The sequence below is a fragment of the Mustela nigripes genome, chromosome 5 (assembly GCF_022355385.1).
Source record: "Mustela nigripes isolate SB6536 chromosome 5, MUSNIG.SB6536, whole genome shotgun sequence".
In the NCBI taxonomy this organism is placed as follows: domain Eukaryota; kingdom Metazoa; phylum Chordata; class Mammalia; order Carnivora; family Mustelidae; genus Mustela; species Mustela nigripes.
In genome coordinates this window covers 135,857,793-135,881,093 of record NC_081561.1, presented here as the reverse complement: position 1 = coordinate 135,881,093, position 23,301 = coordinate 135,857,793, and the positions used below count along the sequence as shown (strand labels likewise).

Below are 23,301 nucleotides of genomic sequence, written 5' to 3'. Positions count from 1 at the left end.
TACCTGTTATCACACTGCTTCAACTCACTTCACCTTTTCTTGTATTTGAATGTTTGGTAGAGTGGGTACAAATATTTGCTGTATTTGAATATTTTGTTTTATTTGAATCTGCTCCCCTCGTTGTTACGTTTCTTGATAGAACTAAGATTATCTTCATAAAGAACCAGACCTCTCTCTCATTTTTTTTTAAAGAAAGCATTTAAGAAATTTTTTTTGGACAACTTAATAAAGATCACTATTTTCTTGGATTTTTCAGAAAAATCTATAAATTCAAAGTTACTCTTAACAATAATTCTTTGGCACTGGGACAGCTGGAGAATTTCAGACTAAAGACATCATGATTAGAAGAAGAGTTTCCGAGAATGCTATAAGGACTCAATGTCTCCAAAAAATGGAGACAAATAATTTAATAGAGGCATCAGAATAATTATATATAGATTAGATTATATAAATATACATATATATACAAATATATATACAAATATATATATGTATATTTATATATATATTTATATATATATGTATATTTATATAATCTAATCTATATATATATAATTATTCTGATGCCTAAGCTTGCAGTACAATCCACTGATAAAGACCTTTCTAAAAAAAATTTAAAGAAATTAAAAATTAAAGAAAAACATGAGTTAAGGAGGTTAGGAAAACAAAAGAATATACAATTTTATATTATTGTGAGGAAGGAAAATGTTTCATTGTTGAGTGTTACCATGATTTGGTTAATGTTTAAAATAATATGTCAGCAACCAAAGGCTACTTTACAGGCCACAAGAAAACTGAGTTTGTGGGTTGCTTCTCCAGCCTTGAAATGACACCCTGAAGTGATGACAGTCCCTCTTATCACTGCACTTGTTTGTGAAATTAATATTTGAGTCAGGCCAAGCTCTACGTGGCGTATCCTGTAAGGACACCTTGCTGAAAGTGAACCTGTGGTTTCTCTTCCTGCCTGATGTCCATTTGGCAGCCACACTCGATAATTCCACTGAGCCTTATCCTAGAGTACCATGAACTTGAGATTTACTGACAAAGTGCTATTTTAACCATGCTTTCAGTATAACTTGAACAGTGGTGGACTGGACTAAAATTGTCTCTGCGACATTTTACTGCTCTTGCTTCTTCCTGTGCTTCCTTTGCACATCCTTCCTATCATACTTCTTTGTTGTTGTTTGGTTTTTTTTTTAAGCCAGATTTTTTTTTTTTCTTTTGGTATTATTGTCTCTTCCTGAAAAGAAACAAGATTGCCCTGGACAAAACTGAAAAGGGAAGGTCATGCTCTTTCCATGCTCTAGCTTGAGAAGAGAGAACATATTATTGGTAAACAAGCCAACATCTGCTTGCCCAAGTCAGTCTTTCCTTGTTGGCTTTTCTCTCTGTTCTGAACACGATGAGGTGCTTCACCCTGGGCTCCCACATGCACCACAGGCTCAAATTTGGGGAGCAATAAAATCACAATGAGGCTATTATATTTGCTTCTTCACCTGACACAGACATAGTGCTGTGTTCTTGTAGCGAGAAAAGAAATACAGACATATGAAGGTAGTAAGTTCACAAAGAGGCTAGCTTTAGGACCTGGATCTTCTTTTTTTTAACCTTGTTCACTTTCACCGCCCCCCAGATCATCAGTATACCCAGTTCGTATCTTGCACATAATTTGTGTGCAGTAAATCTTGCTTAAAGCCAGTTAAGAAATTTGGTCTTCCTGGAGGACTACAAACTCTCTTTAACTTGTCATCTCCACATTTCCTTGCCCTTAGTGATTAATAGCTGCTTAGCAAGGAGAAGTAAGGCTGAAAGGAGAAATTTGAGAAAATAAGACATCCTATTTGTCAATCCATGCTACATCATTTCTGTCTTCTTTTCCTCTGTGTTTCTTGAAAATAATGCCCTTTTTTAGAGGAGCCTTTTAAAATGTCCCTTTTTTCAGCAACAGAATTATCTGAATAAGTGGAAAATTTGAAGTGGTAAGTTTAGCAAACGTTGAGTCTTTTGGTCTTGAGTGAATACGAGTGAAAATTTCAAGAATAATAAGGGTGAAAATTCGGTGCTGAATATATTGGGATTAGGTGAGCAGGGATAGCCTCCCCACCCAGTAAATGATGAAACGAAAGTGCCAAACACAAAGAATATTGTTAAGTCCACACCTTTCATGGACTTTTCATTATAGCACTTGCCATATTGGAGGACAAGCCCTTATAGGAGGAGTGGTAAGCCCTGATCTCCAGGCTGGAGGATGACTTTATTCCTAGTAGTTAAATAACTTACTCACTAGCCCTAAACATATCAAGATAAATCAGACTTCATGGCTCAGATTTGTTCAGTAAACCTGTGTTGGAATGCCTTACCCTTCACACGAAGCACTGATTCTTAGTATTTGGAAGCAAGTAAAGATAAAAGACATAAAAAAAAAAAAATCAAGTTTCTCCTGGCTTATAGAAATTTCTTAATTTTCCTGCCTTTGTTAAATATATTCTAGTAATAAAATCAAAGCAAGCAATGGTCAGTTCTTTTTGCTTAACATAAACTTTTATTATCATATTTAAATTAATGAGCAAAAACAAATGTAACAAAAACCAACCTTTATTGATGATAAATACTATGTGGAAAGCTTTGGACCAAACATTTATGTAAGTTACCAAATTTAACCTTTACAGCAATTTTGTGGGGATTGTGTTATTTGCATCTGCCTTGTGCAAATGAGTCAACTGAGGCATAAAATGGCTGAGTCACCTCTTTAAGGTCTCACAGTAAATGCTAACGCTGGGGATCCCAAATTAGGTCTGTTGCCTTCCCGGAGCTAAACATTTACTTCTGAGGAAATTAATCATTCCATTTCTGCCTCTACTAAGTGGTAGTTTTGTGGTTGTTTTCTGTAAGTCATGGTAATAGCTAACATTTTTCATAAACATACTTTATAATCAAATTTGGTATCACAGTCAACATCCCTTACTCTAAATGGGACAGAGAAATGAAAACAGTTCCATTACTAATTTCATTATACTGTCATTTTAACAGGCAAGAATATGGCTAAAAATGATTTTCCATTTTACCCTGAAATCCCAGGTCAAGAAATTATTGTATTCTAGCCTGGAGAGACACACAAATCTCAACTCACAAAAAATAAGCATTTTTACTTGGGGATCCAGTCTTAAGTTGTTTTAGGAAGCGTTAACAAGGAACTTTTAAAATAGTCTTTGGGGATTCTTGTGCCTATTTTTTTTTCTTTTGTATAGCTTTTTCTTTAATATTTTATGTATTTATTTAAGTAATGTAAAAACTCTTTAATATTGTTTATACACATATACAAACTGAGTGTGTGTGTGTATGTGTGTGTGTGTGTCAGTGTGATTCGCTTGGTAACTTGCTATAATTATAATGTATATCTCTAATGTGGTAATTATAATTTTTAACTTGATGTGTCACAATATTAGATATTTGGATAAAATTCCAGCAAGTTCAAAGAACAAACTAGAAATAAGTAAGAGTAAGAGAAGATTAAGAAATTAAATAAGAAAATAAAGAAATAAGATGATCTCTTATATAAAAATAAACATGAGAAATTAAAAGTTAATATAATATTTCCTATAAAGGATTCATTTCATTCTTTCTCCAGAATTCTAAAACCTTTACATATACATCTAAGGTTATAATTTGGGATTTTTAATAATTTGAGTGATTTCTTTTCAAGCAAAAAGACAAAAAACAAAAAAAAAAAACAAAAACCTTATAAACTTTTAAGACTTTGACATAATAAGCCTGAATTCCTAAGTATAGGCAGAAAAAGGTGTTATTTTTTCCCCTGAAATGCATCTGAAGCACTTTTTAAAAATCGATAGAAAAGCCGTCTTTGTAGAAATGCTGGCATTGGAGAGTGGTGCATTTGGTCAGTAAGCAGGGGGTAAGGCTAAAGAATGAGGGAATAATGTGCTATTATAGAGGCGTTGCTATAGGGATACTTTAGGGAGAAGCCGCTAGCTGAGTTGGAAGTTCCCTTGGTGAAAGCTGTGTTTGATGTTGATACTGATTGAATTAGGACAAGTTCCAAAAGTAACTATAATAGGTGGGATATGATAAAAACGAACTTCAAGACTCCTGGTGCGATAAAAGGTACTTTTGTTATTGTTGTTTGTGTGTGTGTGTGTGTGTGTGTGTGTGTGTATCTGTGTGCATGTGTGTGTGCGCACTTTTTTTTTTTTTAAATGTAATTGTGTGTGTTACTTTTTCTTTTAATATAATTCCAGTCTGAATCCCTGGCACAGAAACATTAAGATTGTATAAAATAGATTTTAAAGCAGCTCTAAGTTGAAAATTTTATCTTCTTATTTTATCTGAGTTGAACACTAATAGGAGTGAAATGAATAGTTCTGGTCTATGTTTGTGATTCTGGAAAACCTAAAACCCATATTTACAGTGTAAGTTTGAACAGTAAAAGTTTACCAGGAGTGCTAAGATAAAATAAGAGCCAACTTTCAGTGTAGGAATTTAGATGATTGATAATTGTATGTTCTAAAGAAGAGGTCTCTGAAACCTAAGACTTATCAATGCATCAGCGTCTACCATTTATAACAGAACTTAATATCTCCTTAAGCTAAAAAGCACAGATACTCTTGAAACCCAAATCTCCAGTCAAGAATTTTCACAGTCTGCTAACAGCTTAATTTTCTTTTTACTTCCAGTACTATTGTTTTAAAATTCTAATTTTTAAAGTACATTTACTTATTTCATATCTTCATCTGAATGTAATGAAATTATTTTATCTTATTTTCAGACTTTTATAAAATGTAAGGATGAAAAGAAAAATAAAATAAAATAGAATAAAATAAAATGTGAGGATCACTTACCTCTATGCTTACATTGAAGGTGGTACCCAAATGCATTCCAGTTTGCCTCTGGGGTCATGACAACTTTTTTTTTTTTTTTTTTTTTTTTTTTTTTGTGATGAGACCTCCAAACATAATTGGCTGAGAAATTTTTCTGACTAAGAAGTAATCATAGATACAATAGCAAGTCTTATGCTAATGTTTGGCTGCATGGAATATCCTGATAACAAGTTTGTTCTTAACCTAGATTCCGGTGATTCCCAAAGTTTTATAGAAAGGGTACCATGTATTCTTATAGCTCATTGGTATTTGGAATCTGGTGTTTGTTATATATGAGAACACCAAAATCTTATGTTTATTTATATACATTTATCAAATTGTGTTTCCTTGATTTAAATCTTTACATAATTACAAGTGATGTTTAAGTAATTCTGATTTTTCTGAGTTTCCATGAAATATTTTAGTTGAAATAATGTACTTATCTACATTTACACCAATTTAAAATACCGGGAGGTGGGGGTAGAGAAAGGGAACAGAAAACCTCTTCTACTCTTCTCAAGGATATAACAGAAAAAACCACATAACAACCATATAATATAATATTTTTAATTAATATAATTATTATAACATATTGATGTAACATATTACATATTATATTATACATTATATATGATATAATCTATATAGTTTATATATTATATATTCTTTCTCTAAGGATATGATTAAAATAGTTATATTAATATTTAGAATAGCTTCTTTTTAAATTGGGAGAGTCTTTATTCTGCTTGTTACCACTTCCTAAGATTTCTCATCATATTTTCCCCTTACCTGCTTCCAACCTGGGCATATATGGAAGTCAAGTCTTCCTTTTTCCTCGATGTCTGAAAGTCAGTTACCTTCAGGTAATCCAAGAAGTAACTGGTCTAAGAAAATTGAGTAAAACTGGGAAATGTTAAGTCTCACTCCAAAACATGCTAGTTAAAACATTTTCTTAGAACACTGGTTAAAGAGAACACATTTTGGGCCCAGGTCCTGCCTACAGGTCAGTGATGGGCCCTCCATTTCTTATTGGCATAGGCTCCTGGTCCTGCCTACAAGTCAGTGTTGGACCTTCTATTTCTTATTGGCATAGGCTCCTGGTCCTGCCTATAGGTCAGTGTTGGACACTCCATTGCTTATTTGCATAGGCGCCTGGCTGAGCTGGGAGGAGCTAGAAGAGCAGCATCACCTACGGGGGAAAGAAACTGACAGGATGGATGGTAATATGGAGGCCAGACAGAGGGCAGGACTAGCCAGTGGTTGCTGGAGATGTCTGGTTGGAGAAGTAGAAGGGTACCTCAGATAGGAAGGCCCAGAAGGCCCAAAGGCAGAACCAAGCTCGGTTGGCTGGATTGAGAAAGTACATGAATTTGTGAGAATGCATTCAAACTGGTAGGACTAAATCATCTGGATGATTTGGAGAACCTGTCTAATGACTTTCTCATCAGAGGTGTGACCCTGCCCCTTTCTTTGCAATATCCTCTTTGTGGCGGATGTAGCTCAAGCTGTGGGGTGCAGTGCAAGTCCTGTTCTTCAGTCCTGGGGCTCTCATTCCCCCAGCCACCCAGATTGTTGCCTGCTGGAGGCTCACCGCTAAACCCTTCCAGGATATGTCCTCAGGTCAAGGGATCTGCCTCATCCTACTTAGACCCCTCCCCAGGTCGGCCCATATCCAGTGAGTGGTCAGTGCCTAGGTATAAAGCCCTGGCTCCTTGCCTCAATTTAGGACATCTCTGAAGAGATCCCAGCTTCAGAGACATAACTGCATCTCAGTTCAACATCTCTGTCTGTCCAATGCTGCTTCCCTCACACCCTTAAAAATATTGTTTCTGAGAGCACATGCCCGAACAACCTCCTGCTAACAAAATTTCTTCACTTTATCTTAGCCAAAAGGCCGAGAAGCGATGTTAACAAAATTTCTTCTAAAGTTGGTTTCCCCGTTGGCCTGACCTGTGACACCTGATAATACCAAGGCAGATACAAATATAAAGATGAAGAATAAAGAGGTGGGAAAGGTTGGAGAACTGAAGACAACAGGTCAAGGTATCACTGGGGAGAAGCAGCCCTTATAGCTTGTAACTCAGGAAGATGGTACATGACCTAGTGTGGAGGTGCTCTATCTGTTGTCTAGATTCTAGTGAATTAGTTGCTAATATGGTGCAGGGGGACAAGGATTCAGACTAACTTGTTTGGCTTAGACACTCATTTGCTGAGACAATTTATTTATGAAACTTGGTTGTTTTATCTTGAGTTGGATAGAGTATCATTGTTGGGTTTCTCTAGGGTTTGGTAACAATCAGGTGGTATAAATAAAACTATTCTAGAAACCCCAATGGGCAATTGGAGGTACAAGTAGAGTGACGTGATTGAAGCTACAGGCTTTGGAAAGACACAGAGCTGTGCTATGCCACTGAGTGTATTTGTCACTGGAAGCAAGTTGATGAACCTTGTTACCCCATTTTTTGCAGGTAAGATCCAGGTGAGGGGATATTTTCTCTCAGGGTTGTTGTCAAGTTTAAATTAGATTATATATATAATAAACATACATACCATTATGCCTGCCACGTGATACTTTCTAAATAGATGATAGCTGTTGTTACTATTATTTTAAGAGCTTAAGATACTATATTACTCATAAGTACATGCACATACATTACATATAAGCTTGACCACTTGAGGAAGTTCCTTTGTGACACTCACCACCTGTTTTCTCATGTGGAAGCCTCTGCAGTTGGCACAGTGGTCATAGCTTCTGTGATCCAGCGGATTGTCGTTTATGACCAAGGTCACTGCTGTCACTCCACTCCTGAAGCAACCAAAAACTGAATACCATCTGGGGCTCTGTTTGTGACTGCACACGGAATTCAGGTTTTCCAAGTGGCTAACTGACCATTATGAGCCAGGGTTGACTATGTTTGAGACTGGGATTTCTGGCATCTACTCCTCAAACTTTGTGATCTGATATTTTTTCACTTTTACTGTTTTCAGCTTTTATTATTTTTTTAAAAGATTTTGCTTATTTATTTGACAGAGAGAGGGATTACAAGTAGGCAGAGAGGCAGGGAAAGGTGGGGGGGAGCAGGCCCCCACTGAGCAGAGAGCCCAATGTGGGACTCGATCCCAGGACCCTGAGATCATGACCTGAGCCAAAAGTAGAGGCTTAACCCACTGAGTCACCCAGGCACCCCTCAGCTTTTATTATTTTGCCTTCTTTTCAAATTCAGGAATTTCACTGTTAGAACTGTAGCTCTCTTTCCTTCTGAAGAGGGCATACAGTATAAAACAGAAGTGAAATTGTGTCAAATTATCGTATTTTGTGTTCAGATATTGATAAAAGTAATGAAGAGGGAGAAAAAAATTTAGATCACAGGTCGAGACTAAGAAATAATATTAGCAGTAATTTAAAATACAGAATCCCCAAAGGTGAGATTGTAATCCTAAACCTGCTTAAGACAAAGGGTAGTAATTTAATGAGAAAAACAAAACACCGTAACTGAACTCTGAAGGTCCTAGCTAGAAAAAGTCAGATTTATTTGAAAGAACTATATGCTTGTTGGTTTTGTTTGTTTGTTTGTTTGTTTGTTTTTATTTGTCAGAGAGAAAGAGCAAATAGGCAAGAGGAGCAGCAGGCAGAGGGAGAAGCAGGCTCCCTGTTATAGGCAGGAGCCCTGTGCCGGACTGTGATCCCAGGACTGGAACTCAATTCCAGGACCATGGGATCATGACCTGAGCCAAAGACAGATGGTTTGCCGACTGAGCCACCCAGTCACCCCTGAAAGAGCTATTTCTTTAAAAGTTGCATCTAAATATGGAACATAAAATACGTGAACACTGTGATCAACTACTCTCTGCTCTCCCTCCCTACCCAAAATAAAACACTGTATTTTGATTGATTGAAATTCTAGTGTTGAAGTAGAATTTAATGTTTCAATAAAATGGTTGTATGAAGATGGTATTTTATGACATTTTCTAATACGTACTTTCCTTCCACTACACTCGTATTGCTAAGCACTCACAACAGGAAAAGATTTCAACATTGTGGTCCCTTCCTTGCAACATCAGGAGATGTGCCACTTTTTACCATTACAGAGCTATGTGTGGCTAAGTTCATCCAGCTCCAGCTTGAAACTTTTCTAAAGGCTTCTGTGCTAATTGGAAGTAATCCTTCAAGGAGATCAGCTCTTCTCACTTTTTTATATATCGAGTGATTTTATTAAAAAAAAATCAGTTGCAAAAGCAGCGTTTTCCACATAGCTCCTATGCAAGCAAACAGTAGGTGTTCGCTTTCACTTTTTCTACTGATCAAGATGCCTTTAATTTCATAGCTGCGGTCTCTTTTTCTTTATTCCACTCACATATGCCAAGTTATTGTCCTTTGTTCTGCATGCACAGAACCTGGGCTGTGGTGCTTCTTAATGAGTCCTGTTCTCCTTTCTGGAGTGTAAGAAACCACACCAGCCTCTCAGAGTATTCCCATATCCAGCCAGAGTATGGTATCCTCTACAATAGGGACACAATGGTATTCATTAAATAAGTGATTCAAATAGCAAGTAAATTTGGTGGTAATTAGGTTAGACTAAGACTCAGTTTCGTAGTGAGATGTTACTCAATTTTGCAAGAGTAACTTTAATGAAACAGGGCTTTTTAAATCTGGTCATTGGTTTCACTTAAAGAAATGCAATTCCAGTTCTAAAAATCTTGAAAGCAATATGTCATTACTGACATTTGCTTACAAAAAATTGAAGGAATGATCAGAGCACTCAACAGAGGCAGAACTCCCTTAAAATTCTCTTTACTCCATCTTTTTCCTCAAGCCAACTCCTCTGAGAGCTCTTGATCCTCTCCTCTCCTCTTCCCCTCTGTCCTCCTCAGTTAATCTCTGCTTAAACATATGGAGAATAACTTTGGGTGCCCTTGTTCCTTAACACACTTTTCTCCTTGACTCATCTGATCAGAACATCAAAGGTCCAGGAAATGGACCCAACCAAGCCAGCCGAGAAACCTCAGCAGCCAGCATCTCACCTCAGAAGACAGGGTGATGGGGAAGGAAAAGAAGGATTACTTGTGCGTCTATCGTACAAGTAAATGCATTTGTTGTAGTTAGCTATCGCTGTGTAACAAACCACTCCAAACTTAAAATAACCAGAATTCATCATTTTTCATAATCTGTGGGTTAGTTCACTAGTTCCCAGTTAAATATGGATGGTTTCCTAAGGACAGATATATAAGACAATGTGCCAGGCAGTGATTTAGTCTCTAGGGATAGAATGATGGAGAAAGTGCTTTCTTGCCATGAGGCATTTGTGATCATGTATGTATGGGCCTGTGGGAGAGAAGAGGTAAGAGATGCATCAACCCTGAATCCTTAGGTCTCAGTTTTCTGGCTTCTTCTGGGATGAGTTTATCTGCGGGCTTGGCTGAACTACGTCCTCAATAACCTCACCCATGTATCTGGCAGTTGGCTCTGGCTATATGATAAGGCATCTCAGCTCTTCTCCACATGGACTCTTGTCCTCCCATATAGATTGCTTTCCCTACATGATAGTTTTAAGACAGAAATCCAAAACAGCCAAAATAGAAAGTACAAAACTTCTTAGGGCCTAGAATCAGATGCCATAAAGTCATTTCTGCTGTGTTGTTGATCAAAGCAAGGATAATACAAGGAGGGGGGAATCAGTTCTACCCTTTGATGAGAGAAAGAACAAAGTCACATTTCAAAAGAGGATGGGACCAGAGAATTTTGTGGCCATAATTTAAAATCTGTCCTCTGGTCACTATTACTTCTGTTCTTTCTACATCCAAAGACATTTACATCCTCTCAAGACACTGGAAATATCACCAATGATGTCGACAAGCTCCAAATCCAGTGTCATGTGATCTGCCTTTGGTCCACATATAAATGAGCCTCCTCAGGTATAATTCTTCCCAATATGCAGGCCTATAAACTAAAAAGAGAAGTGGGTGCCTCCTCTTTATCCAATATGCAATGATGAGATGGGCCAGCACCATTGCACTAGATGCCTCTGTTCAAAGGATAGAAAAGAGATAATAGTCATGGTCTGAAATAATTCTGAAATCCAGCTAGGCACATGTGGCTAGTCCCTTTAATCCGGGGGCCAGAGGTATTCTTGTCTTTTTGATAAGAAGTGGCTTGTGTTATGGCTGATCGTTTTCTCAGCCGTCTTCCTAATCATATAAAGTTGTCGTTCCAAAGTCTTGTCTTCATTTTGAACTGTCCTCTCCCCTTAGTGCAAAGTGGTGGTGTTTTACTTAAAAGGTTTGTTGATGTGGGGTGCCTGGGTCACTCAGTTGGTTGAACATTTGACTCTTGATTTCGGCTCAGGTCATGATCTCAGGGTTGTGAGATGGAGCTTGCCTTGTGCACTGTGCTTAGCCTGGAGCCTGCTAAGGCTCCTCCCACCTCCTCCCTCCTCTTACACTCACTTTCTCTCTGTCTCTCAAATATGTGAAGTCTAACAGATTTGTTGACTTTCTAAAAACTAGCTTGAAGCTCATTCTGTGCCACTCAAATCCAAAATTCATTTTTTTAAAAAAAGATTTGTTTATGTATTTATTTGAGAGAGTGCGTGTGTGTGCAATCAGGAGAGGGCTGGACAGAAGGAGAGGGAGAGAATCGCCAGCAGACTCCCCACTGAGTGCAGAACCCAACACTGGGCTCAGTCTCATGACCCTGATATCATGACCTGAGCTGAAATCAAGAGTCCAGCGCTTAACTGACCGAGCCACCCAAGAGCCCCTCAAACCCAAAATTTAAAAAAATTCTGGACCACAGGTGAGGGTGCTGTGGGCAGTGTCCTTATGATTCTCAGAAGCTGGCTTATCTAGTTGAGAAGGTCAAGTCCATGCTAACTTTAATCTTTCTGAGTTCTTAAAAATGGGTCTTACATTAAAACCTGATTGATAAGAATGTGAATTGATTTAACCTCGGAGAAAGGTAATTTAGTAAAGTTGGTCAAAATTTAAAATGTACATATTTTTTAACTCAACAATTAAAGTTCTAGCGATTTATCCTGAAAAAAAAAAGGGGGGGGGTGTCTTACAGTCGCACTCTTGATTTATTGTTACGCGGAAGCTACTTTTTACTTTGCAAATATTTTTCCAGGAAAGACTGGGGATGGCAATTTTGTAATCCAACACAAATGAGAAAATGCCTTCTTTGGTTCATTTTTGTCTTCTAGTACCTCATAAGAAGGCAGTTGATGCTTTCAGCCTTCTGCAGGAAAGGCAGTTGATGCTCTTAGCCCTCTCTCTAGCCAAATGCACAAGGTCAAGTTACTGCAGACGCCAGGATCTATAATACATAAAATATATGTGACTCTCCTGATCTCCGAGAGCAGTGTGCCACCGTCCTTTTAGTCTCTACCAACAGTCTGTGTCCTTCTAGCCTCCTTCCTACCTGTTCCCAAAGCAATACCCCATGTTGTAGATTTTTGCTAATGCACCACTATATTCCCCATAGAAGTTTCTGTTTCCCTTAGTTTTTGCTAAACCACCACCAAAACTTAGTGGCTTAAAGCAGTAACACATTATGGTTTCTCATGTTCTGTGGGTGGGCTGGGTGTTTCCTCTGTTGGCTGTGCCTGAGCTCATTTACATGGATGCATTTAGCTAGAGGATCAGCAGGACTCTTAGGTCCACTGACTTGGAGGTCTAACAGTTGTTGCTGGCTGTCACCTGCCTGAGTTCTCTTCAACATGTCTTTTTCCCTCTAGGATGCTGGCTCAGCTCCCTTGTGTGAGGTCTCGGGGCAGAGTTCTGAGAGAGCCAAAAATGGAGCCTCAAGACTTTTCAAGGACCAACCTCAGAAGTCATATAAAATCATGTCAGCCACATTATTGGTCAAAGCAAGTCTTAAGGCCAATCTAGATTCAAGGGGTGGGGAAATCCATTCCAGGTGTTGATAGGAAGCTCAACAAAATCAGATGGCAAAGGGTGTGCTGACCAGGAGAAGAGGAACTTGTGTACATATTTCATAATCAGCCACAGCCTGGTTTTGAATTTTTTTTATTTACATGTTTAACTTACGGATTTAAACATTGGATAATTATAAACTCTATTTTATTATGTTGAAATAGTCAGTATACCATAGACCCTACCCAGGTATGACAAAGTTAGTGATGATTTTAGTAATCATAGATCGACAATCGGGACCGTATAATTCTGAACCCAAAACCAATAATTTGATTGAGGCCATCTCATTGTGGCTGTTATTCAGTTAATAATGATTACATTGTCACCCTATGTTTTTGTTGTTTTTTCCTTCATAGCCATGTTATTTGGTTGTGTCAAAAAGTTCAATTTAGGTTGTACTTTAAAATTTCTTTCCAACTTTTACTGAGGTGAATTCATCTGCTTTGGAAATAATGAGGAAACCTTACTAAATATAACTAAGAAATTATGATTTTAAACCTTTGTTTTAAATTAACATTTATATTTCAGGTAACTAAAATCTGTAAGACTTTTATTTAAGCCATCATTGTCATTAAAGCACCTAAAGAATAAAATGATAATCTGCACACACAAAAAATGTTAATCATAACCAATGTATCTATACGTGATACACAAATATTTTTATAAAAGAGAGCAATTTCAGACTTAACAATTATATTTATTTATTTTTTAATTTTTTTTTCTTTAAAGATTTTATTTATTTATTTGACAGAGAGAGAGAGAGAGAGATCACAAGTAGGCAGAGACAGGCAGAGAGAGGAGGAAGCAGGCTCACCACTGAGCAGAGAGCCCGATGTGTGGCTCCATCCCAGGACCCTGAGAGCATGTCCTGAGCAGAAGGCAGAGGCTTAACCCACTGAGCCACCCAGGCGCCCCTATATTTACTTATTTAAATAGTCTTTCTTGCTGGTATTTTTATATTAATGTGGCATCGATTAAGGATGGATATACCCAGGAATTCAGTATTTTGATCTTTATGATTGTTCATGACTCTGATAAAAATATACAACTTTAGGTGCATACCCATTTGTGAAGTGCTCTAGCTCTCAGAAATAAGTTCTTATAGAAGATTTGTTAAATATATTGAAATATGTCAACTTCGATTATCGTTAGTATTTTTAAAAACACTCTGTTAGGGGGCACCTGGGTGGCTCCATTTGTTAAGCGTCTGCCTTCAGCTCAGGTCATGAACCTGGGGCCGGGGCTCTAAGCTGGGCTCCCTGCTCTCCTTCTGCCCCTCCCCTTTGCCTCTCCTTGTCCTTCTGCCCCTCCCCCAACACTTGTGCTCACACACTCTCTCTCTCTCTCTCTCTCTCTCTCAAATAAATACATGAAATCTTTGAAACAAACAAACAAAAAACCCACCATCTGTGAGAAGGACTTTGGCATGTATTTTAACTTTTTAAAATTTAGTAACGCTATTTAAAAGCTAATGAACATAGGGCTCACTTTCACAGTTTTACGTATTACATATGGTAAAATGAAAATACAGTTAACCCGTTTGTAGGCAGCAAAATTTTCATGATTGATTGCAAAGGCTCAAAATAATCTGGGCTGCTCTTTACTGGTCTCTTTGCTTGCAGGTATATATGTAAGTCACTTGTGCAAAATCAGCGAGTCACTGTTACTATGACTCATCAGGAGGAAAACTGTTGACTCTAAGTTAGGTGTGACAGCTTGTTAATGGTCAAATTTAATCACTCTTGCTAAACTGGGCTTCATTTTTGCATGTGTCATGATCTTATCCTAAAATAGCAAAATACTTTAAAAATATATACCAGGACAAAGACATAGAGAAATTGAATGTCAGAGCCAGCTCCCTTCATCCTTCACTCATTTCTAAAGAGGGATAGTGCCTAGGAATTTTGGGATTATTTCTTACGACACCATTCCCCAGGGCCATGCTTGTACAATAGCCTTCCTATATAGACGTCCCTTAAGACCTCATGATTTCCAACTCCTCAGGTCTGTTAGACCAACTGTCTTTGAGATGGAACCAGTGATGGAGACAAAAGTGAAGGACTTAATTTCCATAACTAGTTTTGTTGTTTCTTGTTGCTTTTGTTATTATCATTGTTTGCTTTTTTATTTCTTGTTTTTTACTCACACAGTCTGGCCTTTAGAAAGAAATCAAGATCCAAGTTTAGAGGAGAGGAGAGTTTGAGCTGCTTATGCCTGGTAATACCTGGATCAAAGCCTGGCCTTAAGCTGGAGTCTCTGACAGGTTCTTACCTGTGGAGCACCCGCCTCCTAATCCAGCTTCTGAATTCTCAGCTCTCCTCTGCGCAGACGCTACCATCCTACCCAGACGTTTCATGATGCATCTGCAATGCATCTGGAGCCTACTGCTTTTCTTTCCTTCTTTGATGAGTGACATCATTATGCAGTTACCTGTGATAAAAATCTAGAAGGCACCCTTAGCTCCTGTCTGACTACTTCTAGTAGTTACTGTGCAGCCGTCCCTCTTGGCACATTTCGAGAACAGAATGCATCACCTTTAATGTGCGTTCTGCTAGAATATTCCCAAATATCCTACCTGCTCCCAGCTTCCTCTCCCTTCAGTTAAGCCTCTACACTATCATTGTAGTATATTTATTTCTGTGTCTCAGGTCTCATATGATCATTTCCAAAACTGTTGATGGCTTCCCGTTGTCCATAGATAAAGACCAAACTCTGGCACGCTATTCAAAGACTTTAATTAACCCAATTGTTACCTGTTTTCCAGGCTTACTTACTTGTTTACCCTTCTTAAACCTATTCCAGCTGTAATAGATTTTTACTGTCACTTTAGTATATAATGCCATGCTTTTAAAAGACGGCCTCTTTCTCCTAAAAGTTTCTCTACCTGCAAATTTCCACTTATCTGCTGCTGGTTGACGTCATGGAACCTCCTTTTTTAGCTTCTCTGAATCTCCCAGCCTGTTCCATTGCCCTATAAAAGAATTACTTGCTTGTATATTTATATTCCCTCAACATTTTATATGTTCCTCTGTTACAGTAGCTGACACATTGCTTTGAGACATTGTTTACATACTTGTCCCTTCTATGTAGTACCTATTCCTTAGAACAGCTCTTGTTTTCTGGTCTTTAGCACGTTCTTAGCAAATGCATCCATTCGTTTCTTCATTAAGCATCTCCTAAGCAATAATGACTAAGGCGGTGATGGTAAATCAGACGATGTCCATGCCGTCTCATCTAAAACTTAGATTCTAGTGAAAGAAATGAACAGGCCTCCAAAAGATGATGGTTTCTTCACTAGATTGATCTTGATTGAGATGAGATATTTGAGAAATAAAACCAACAACAATTCCGTATGAATTTGTTGTGCAGGATGAGGATAAGTAAAGGTCCAAGAATGACTTCCAACTGACTGGCTTAAGAAGTAGGTGGATTTTAGTTTGCATTAACAGAAATTATAGAAATTACAGATTACATGTAGAAATTAAGATTTACGAACAGGATTAACTTCTTATTCTCTGTGATTCCTAGAACTGGAGATCTAAGTTTACATGTATGATGTAGACAGACCTCTGTGTTTACAACTAACATATATGTTCAGCTAAATGTCTTAATGAACTATTCTTTTTATAATTTTAGTGGAAATATTTAGCATGCATACATATGAACACTTGATAAGAGCATATCATGTTGTTCTGAAAAGTGTAAGATAGAAAAATCACCATTAGATTAACAGTTAAATATACTTACATAATGCTTCATCAAATATAACTATGTATTCACAAGAACTGTAAACCTATATTATGGAGATTAGGTCAGTTCTTCATCAACAGCTTAAAATTGGACTTTATATTTTATAGAAGTTCTGAATTCTCTCAAATCTAGCTTGACTACTGAAGATTATTCTGCTGCTAAATGACTTTATTTATAGAACCTAAGGATTTTAAGGTCAAACTCCAATTGATTTAAGTATGAATTTATCATTTTAACATGATTAATATTTGATATGACTAATACAGTAATTTCTGTGCATCCTTGGGCAGTAGTATAATGGTGTAAGAACCTGACTTGTGGAGGTAAACACTTGGCTCGCCACTAGGTGGCTTTGGTAAAAATGCTTACTTACAGGTACCTGCCTTGGTTTTCTTATTTCTAAAATGGCATAATAGTTTGGGGCACCTGGGTGGCTCAGTGGGTTAAAGCCTCTACCTTTGGCTCAGGTCATGATCGCAGGGGCCTCGGATCGAGCCCCGCATCAGGCTCTCTGCTCAGCAGGGGGCCTGCTTCTCTTCCTCTTTCTCTGCCTGCCTCTCTGCCTATTTGTGATCTGTCTGACAAATAAATAAATAGAATCTTTTAAAAAATAGCATAATAGTTCTTGCTTGAAGATTTGTTATAAGAATTATATGAGTTTATAAGTATATATTACATATGATAGGTAATAATTTGTTTAATTAAAATATAGGATCTATATAGAGACATAGAGATAGAGATATCCATGCCTGGGTATACCTGAAACTAATATAACACTATATGTTAATTATACTAGAACTAGAAAATAAATAAATAAATAAATTAATTAATTAATTAAGATAAAGAATGGTTCAGAAGAACAAACAAAACCCTGAATGCTCTTGTGTCTTAGGCAGTTAAGTGTCTGCCTTCTGCTCAGGTCATGATCCCAGGATCCTGGGATTGAGTCCCACACTGGGCTCCCTGCTCAGTGGGGAGTTTGCTTCTCCCTCTACCCCTCTCCCCTGCCTGTGATCTCTCCCTCTCTCAAATAAGTAAATAAATCTTAAAAAAAAAAAAAGAAAAGAATAAACAGTACATTGACTTTGCCAGGAATATTTCTGTAGGAAAAGAAGACATTAATAATTTTGATGAGGGATGATTGCATACACATAGATTCATCCAGAGTATTTGCTTGCTGAGTCATTTTAAACTGAGCAGTCAATAATTACTTTGATTCGCTAGGGAAATAACACTACTAGAAATAATTAAATGCATTCGGAACCAGAAGTTAAATGTGCATTATCACTTCCCCATACTGCAATACTGCAAATAAAAAGCCTTGAAAACATTATGAGTCATATTATGTGAGACCACAGAATTTCTGTGTTATAGGTGACAGGAAGCTGCTTTTGTGCTTGTTTCACTTAGCACTTGCCAAAATGATCACATTTTTGATATAATAAATTTTTTCTTCATTTTTTCCTTTATATCTTTCCTTGGTCATAAAAACATACAAAATGGAGTGATATTTTTAAAATTTGTAACCAAAGCATGTCATTTTCATGTTTTAAAACTTACTGTCTGTAATTTCTAATAAATTACATATTTTCCTGTATATTTAGTTGTCATCTAATCCTCAATGTAACAGGACATTCATATCATTAAAGGTCTAAAAATAAATATTTTGGTTACAGTCAGTCATACCAGATAATTCAAAGGAAGATATGTAATCCAAAAAAAATAATATAGCAAGTTAAATTATTAGAATTTAGCTTTCAGCAACATTTGACACAACATTGTCAGGCATCTATCCCATTCCATTACCTATTTTCTCTTTCTGAGAACACAGAGTATATTTCCAGCTTCTTTTGTAGTTCAATTTGAGATTTTTTTGGGTTTTCCAGAAAGATATACATAGAAATCTATCTGCTTTCAAACTCAGCTCTCCACACATCCCATATAATTCTTAAATTCTTTGAAAATTTAAAAAAAAAGAACAAAAATAAATATCTGTGCCTAGTACATTGCTTTTTAGTATACTGATTTGTTTTTGTATGTACTTGAAAGTTTAAAAGCATATGCTTAAAGTACATTAGAAATAATGGCATTCTGTAAATTCTATGGGTATATCCAAAATTTCTCTAAATTAATATGTTTGGTATTAAATTTCCTCAATTCTTCATTGAACAGTATTTTTTGGGTCACATTTATAGGCATTGGGAACAAAGTTACTGTCATCATAGTGCTCATATTGTCACAGGCAGTCAGATGTTCTCCAGGAGAGCTCAGCTCTGGGAATATAGATCTGAGCACCATCCCTGAAAGGGTGAGGAATTGAAATGGTGTCTTCGTTCAGCTGAGTTCCTCACAGCATCTGGTCTTGTGTTTTACAGACAGTTGATACTTGGTATATGCTGGTAGAATTAACAGAACTCATCCTTTCTTCAAATATTTTAAACTGGCTCCTTGCTCTCTGGATTTCCTATCTTTAATGGCTCTGATTAAAGCCTTTCTGGATCCTATCCCCCCCATATTAATTTTCTCTTGTTTCATAAGAAATTACAACAAAATTAACAAGTTAAAATAATTTTCAGGGCTGCCTGGGTGGCTCAGTTGGTTAAGCAGCAGACTCTTGCTTTCAGCTCAGGTCATGATCTCAAGGTTGTTAAGATTGAGCCCCGAGTGGGACTACACGTTGGGCGTGAAGCCTGCTTAAAGATTCTCTCTCCCCCTCTGCACCACCCTACCACGTTAACTCCCCATCTCTTAAAAAAAAAAAAAAAAAGAAAGAAAGAAAAAGAAACCAACCAATACACAAAACAAAAACCCCCAAACCCCAAAAAACCAAAAAACAGTTTTCATTTGTTATCCTCAAACTTTTGTAGGTCAGGAGACAATGTTTAACTTAGATGGATTCTCTGCTCAGGGTCACACAAATCTGCAATTAAGTAGACAAGCCCATAATATCAGCTGCATTGCATTTTTATCCAGAGGCTGCAACAGGGAAGAATGCACTTTTGAACTCCTTTGGGTTGTTCGCGCAGAGTTCGTTTCCTTGTGGTTGTGTGACTGAGGGCCCCAGCTTCTTTCTGGCTTTTGGCTGGAGACCACCCTTCTCTAAAAATATCTCTCTCTTCCCTGTCACATGACCCTCTCCATGGGCAGTTTACAACATGGCTTTTTGCTTCTTCAGAAGAAGCAGGAGGATCCAGGAGGATTTCTCACTCTGGTCAGCTAAGATGGAATCTAACGTCAAGTAACATCTTTATAGGTAGGACTTTGCCACAGTCTGTTGATCAGAAACAAGTCACAGGTACTACCGTAGTCTGCTTATACAGAGGTGTGGACTTCAAGAGGTGGTGGGATCTTTGGAGGTCATGCAATCTGGGTGAAGTCCCTGTAATGCCTCACATACACAGCTCTGTCTTATTACATTACTGTGTAATCCTCTACTGTACATATGCTCTTGCTTGTCTGTCTCTACTTCTAGATTTTTCATGGCAAAGATGTTGCCTTGTTGTTTTCTATGTATCTCTGGATCTAACCTAAAACTTGGCACTTAGTTGGTCTCAGTGAACTTTTTCCAAACAGCTTTATTGAGGTATGATTGTATATGAGCTTTGAATAAGTGAGTGAAGGTTAACATATGGCTAATATATTGAAAATTTGGAAGCATTTTCTGGTAATGTATAAAGAAGTAATCAAATAGGAGTTTTACTGGCACTTCCTTCAAGACAACAATTGGCAAAATTGTTTTGAAGATAAAATAATATTATGATTACTTCTAAACTGTGTAACCCAATGTCTTTTAGGATGCAACTTTATGATATACTGTGTCCTCTAACTAGATTCATTTTCTTTTCTTTTTTTTTCCTTCTAGATGAGCAAGAGATAGTACAAAAACGTACTTTCACAAAATGGATCAATTCTCATCTGGCCAAGGTAAAGGAAACTACCCAGACTTCTATATTTTCTTCTTTGGAGCCAATAAATCATTAAATGCCAAGTGTAATAAAGGAATGCTGTTGGCACTCTTTTCACTAATACTAATCAATGATATTGGAAGTTCTATCAGTTTAACTGTTGCCTATCTGTGACATTTGCTAACACTGTCTCTGAGAGTAAATGAATGGATTGCTAGAGTCAAGAGCAGTGACTTCATGTCAATTCTGTGAATTCTGATCAAAATGGTTTGTTCAGTTATTTCCTCTGTACTAATGTATATGTCAAGTGGAAAGGAGAAATCGTGCTCAATTTTTTTTTTTTAATGTACTTGTTTCTATTTGGGACAGAAAGAAGCAAGGAGTGGTCTGTCTTGAGCAAAGAATTCAGTCTGAGTAGATGATGCCAGCATCTGGGCTCCCCTCTTACGTGCTTTGATAGCAAAGTGACCATGGTGGCAAGACACTAAAAAGATTAATCATTCCGAGATTATCCACACTGACATTAGGTTGTATCAGGAGACTGTGTATTTGTACATTGTGATGACTTTGAATATAAATGCTACAATAAAACAAATCCCAGTATGGCAATATTACAATCAAATTAGTCTCATAAATATGCAGATGAAAAAATATGTGAACCAAAAACCATTGCATTTGTAAAAATAAACATAGACAACAGTACAGTTGTCTGAATTGAGTTAACGGATCCTTTTGCTGGGAGTGGTGCCTACAGTGTGCCAGACATAACCCTATGAGCAGTTTTTTATCAGGGACTTCCCCAAAGCCTCTTTTATAGTTCAGAAGCAAACAAAGCATGGCGATTTATTACAGTCCCATTGTACGAATTAACTGCTCACTGCATATCTAAGCTAGGCTTTCGAGACAGGAAGATGTTGGTAAGACACTTTCCCAGGCTTGAGAAGCTCACAGTCCAGTAAAGACAGCAGACTAAAAGATGCGTCTAGATACAGGATAAACTGGGATTATCTCCTCTATAATCTCTTTCCAAAAGCCCCTGATGAGAAGGAAATTCTCTCATACAGTGGTTGTCCCCAGAATCTGCCCTGTGACAAGGCAGTAAATGCCCCTGGGGGCTCATTTTCTCTGGTCTTGGCTGGCGCCAGCCGGCCATTACTTTACTACAGAATTGTCATTAATTGGGAAAGATTTTTTTTTTTCCAAAATGAAAATAGAGTTACTGTTTTTGATATTGTTAAAAAGATTACATGTTAATTACAAGTAATATTAATGATAAGCCTCTTACACAGTATAAAGAAAGTAGAAATCACCTTTAAATCTCATGATACTGATACAACCATTACTAACATACTGATCACCATTTTTCTACACACAGACACATGCGATTTCACAAAAATGGTTTTATAGGATATTGTTGTATATGCCTCTGTTTTACTCACTATATATTTCCATGTTAATTCAGAGGTATGTAATAATTTTATTGGCTGAATTGTATTTTATTATAGATATAATTACTTATAAATTATGAATCATAAATTAGCCAGTTTCCTCTTGATGCATTTATGGGTTTCCAATTAGTAAATATTATATAAAATGCTACTTTGAAAATCCTTGGGCATATTTCTACTTAGGATAAATTTCTAGAAGCAGGTCAATAGTCAACAGATTTGCATGTTTATAATTTTAATATATACCAAAAGTTTCTGTGAATGCCCATTTCCTTACACTATTAACACTCTGAGGTTAACTATGTTTTCTAATCTGATTGGAAAAAATAACTTATAATTAATTTTTTCAGGTTTTTAAAATCAGGAGTTGAATATCGTTGTCAAGTCTTTAAAGTAGAATTATTGGGATATGCTCATCTGTGTACTGAATACTTAAAAAGATGGGAAAATCTGACTGTAAGCCACGGCAGACAGTATATGAAAGGCTTTTGTGAAGGGATTATATGACAAGAACTTACTTTCAAAAATATTTTTGTCATCATTTTAGCATTGCTCAAAGTTACCTTACATGTTATGTAATAACTGATTATTAGACGAGGCTTTACCAGTGTGCATGCTTTCCTGTTCTCTTTTCTAGCCCTGCTTTGTAAACTCACCCTTGTAATTTCCCTTCTAAAATCTAAGTCCTACCATTAATGTGTGGTGCTAGGCCCTCCCACTCAACAAGTCTTTTCTGACGACCTGGGAAGCAGTGAGCCTGCCCCCTAGCGGATGCTCTCAGGATGGTTGTGCTGCCCCTGCACACCCTCCTCCAGTGCCCATCCCTCTGCTCTGGTTTTCCTGGTCTGGTGAAGCAGAATCTAAAATGTAGCACTTCTCCAGAACCTGTAGCATAGGTGGAGAAGTTAAACATCACTTAAACTGTTTTGCACTGTGTATCTCTGCTTCCCAACAACCATGTAAAGTCTTCAAGGCCCATGCTGATTCTTAGAATTTCTTCATAGATCTTACAGCTCTAAGCACAGTGCTAAGTACCACGCAGAAGTGCATTTTAATACAACAAGAGCAGCAGAGTCTTTATGTTTTCTTACTTTGTTAGAATAGTAAAGATATCACATGGGGAAAAATGATTAGTTTCTGGTACTGTGCCAAGTGTTTTATACAGGTTATTTTGGCATTTTTATTTTTTTAAGGATTTTATTTATTTATTTATTTATTTGACAGACAGAAATCACAAGTAGGCAGAGAGCCAGACAGAGAGAGGGGGAAGCAGGCTTCCCACCAAGTAGGGAGCCCAATGCGGGCCTTGATCCCAGGACTCTGGGATCATGATCTGAGCCAAAGGCAGAGGCTTTAACCCACTGAGCCACCCAGGTGCTCCTATTTTGGCAT

The 23,301-nt window shown here is 37.3% G+C and overlaps 1 protein-coding gene across 13 annotated transcripts in view; it reads left to right on the top strand.

The window, feature by feature from the left end:
• The window catches only part of SYNE1 (spectrin repeat containing nuclear envelope protein 1), a 464,771-nt gene that overhangs the window by 68,091 nt on the left and 373,379 nt on the right, over window positions 1-23,301 (top strand). For 12 of the 13 annotated variants that reach the window (XM_059401283.1, XM_059401282.1, XM_059401288.1 and 9 more), the window contains exon 3: window positions 20,419-20,480. In XM_059401283.1, coding sequence (XP_059257266.1) covers window positions 20,419-20,480 — 62 coding nt within the window. Of the gene's footprint in view, window positions 1-3,446; window positions 4,123-20,418; window positions 20,481-23,301 lie in introns of those variants that run through there. The other variant, XM_059401279.1, reaches the window with a different exon arrangement.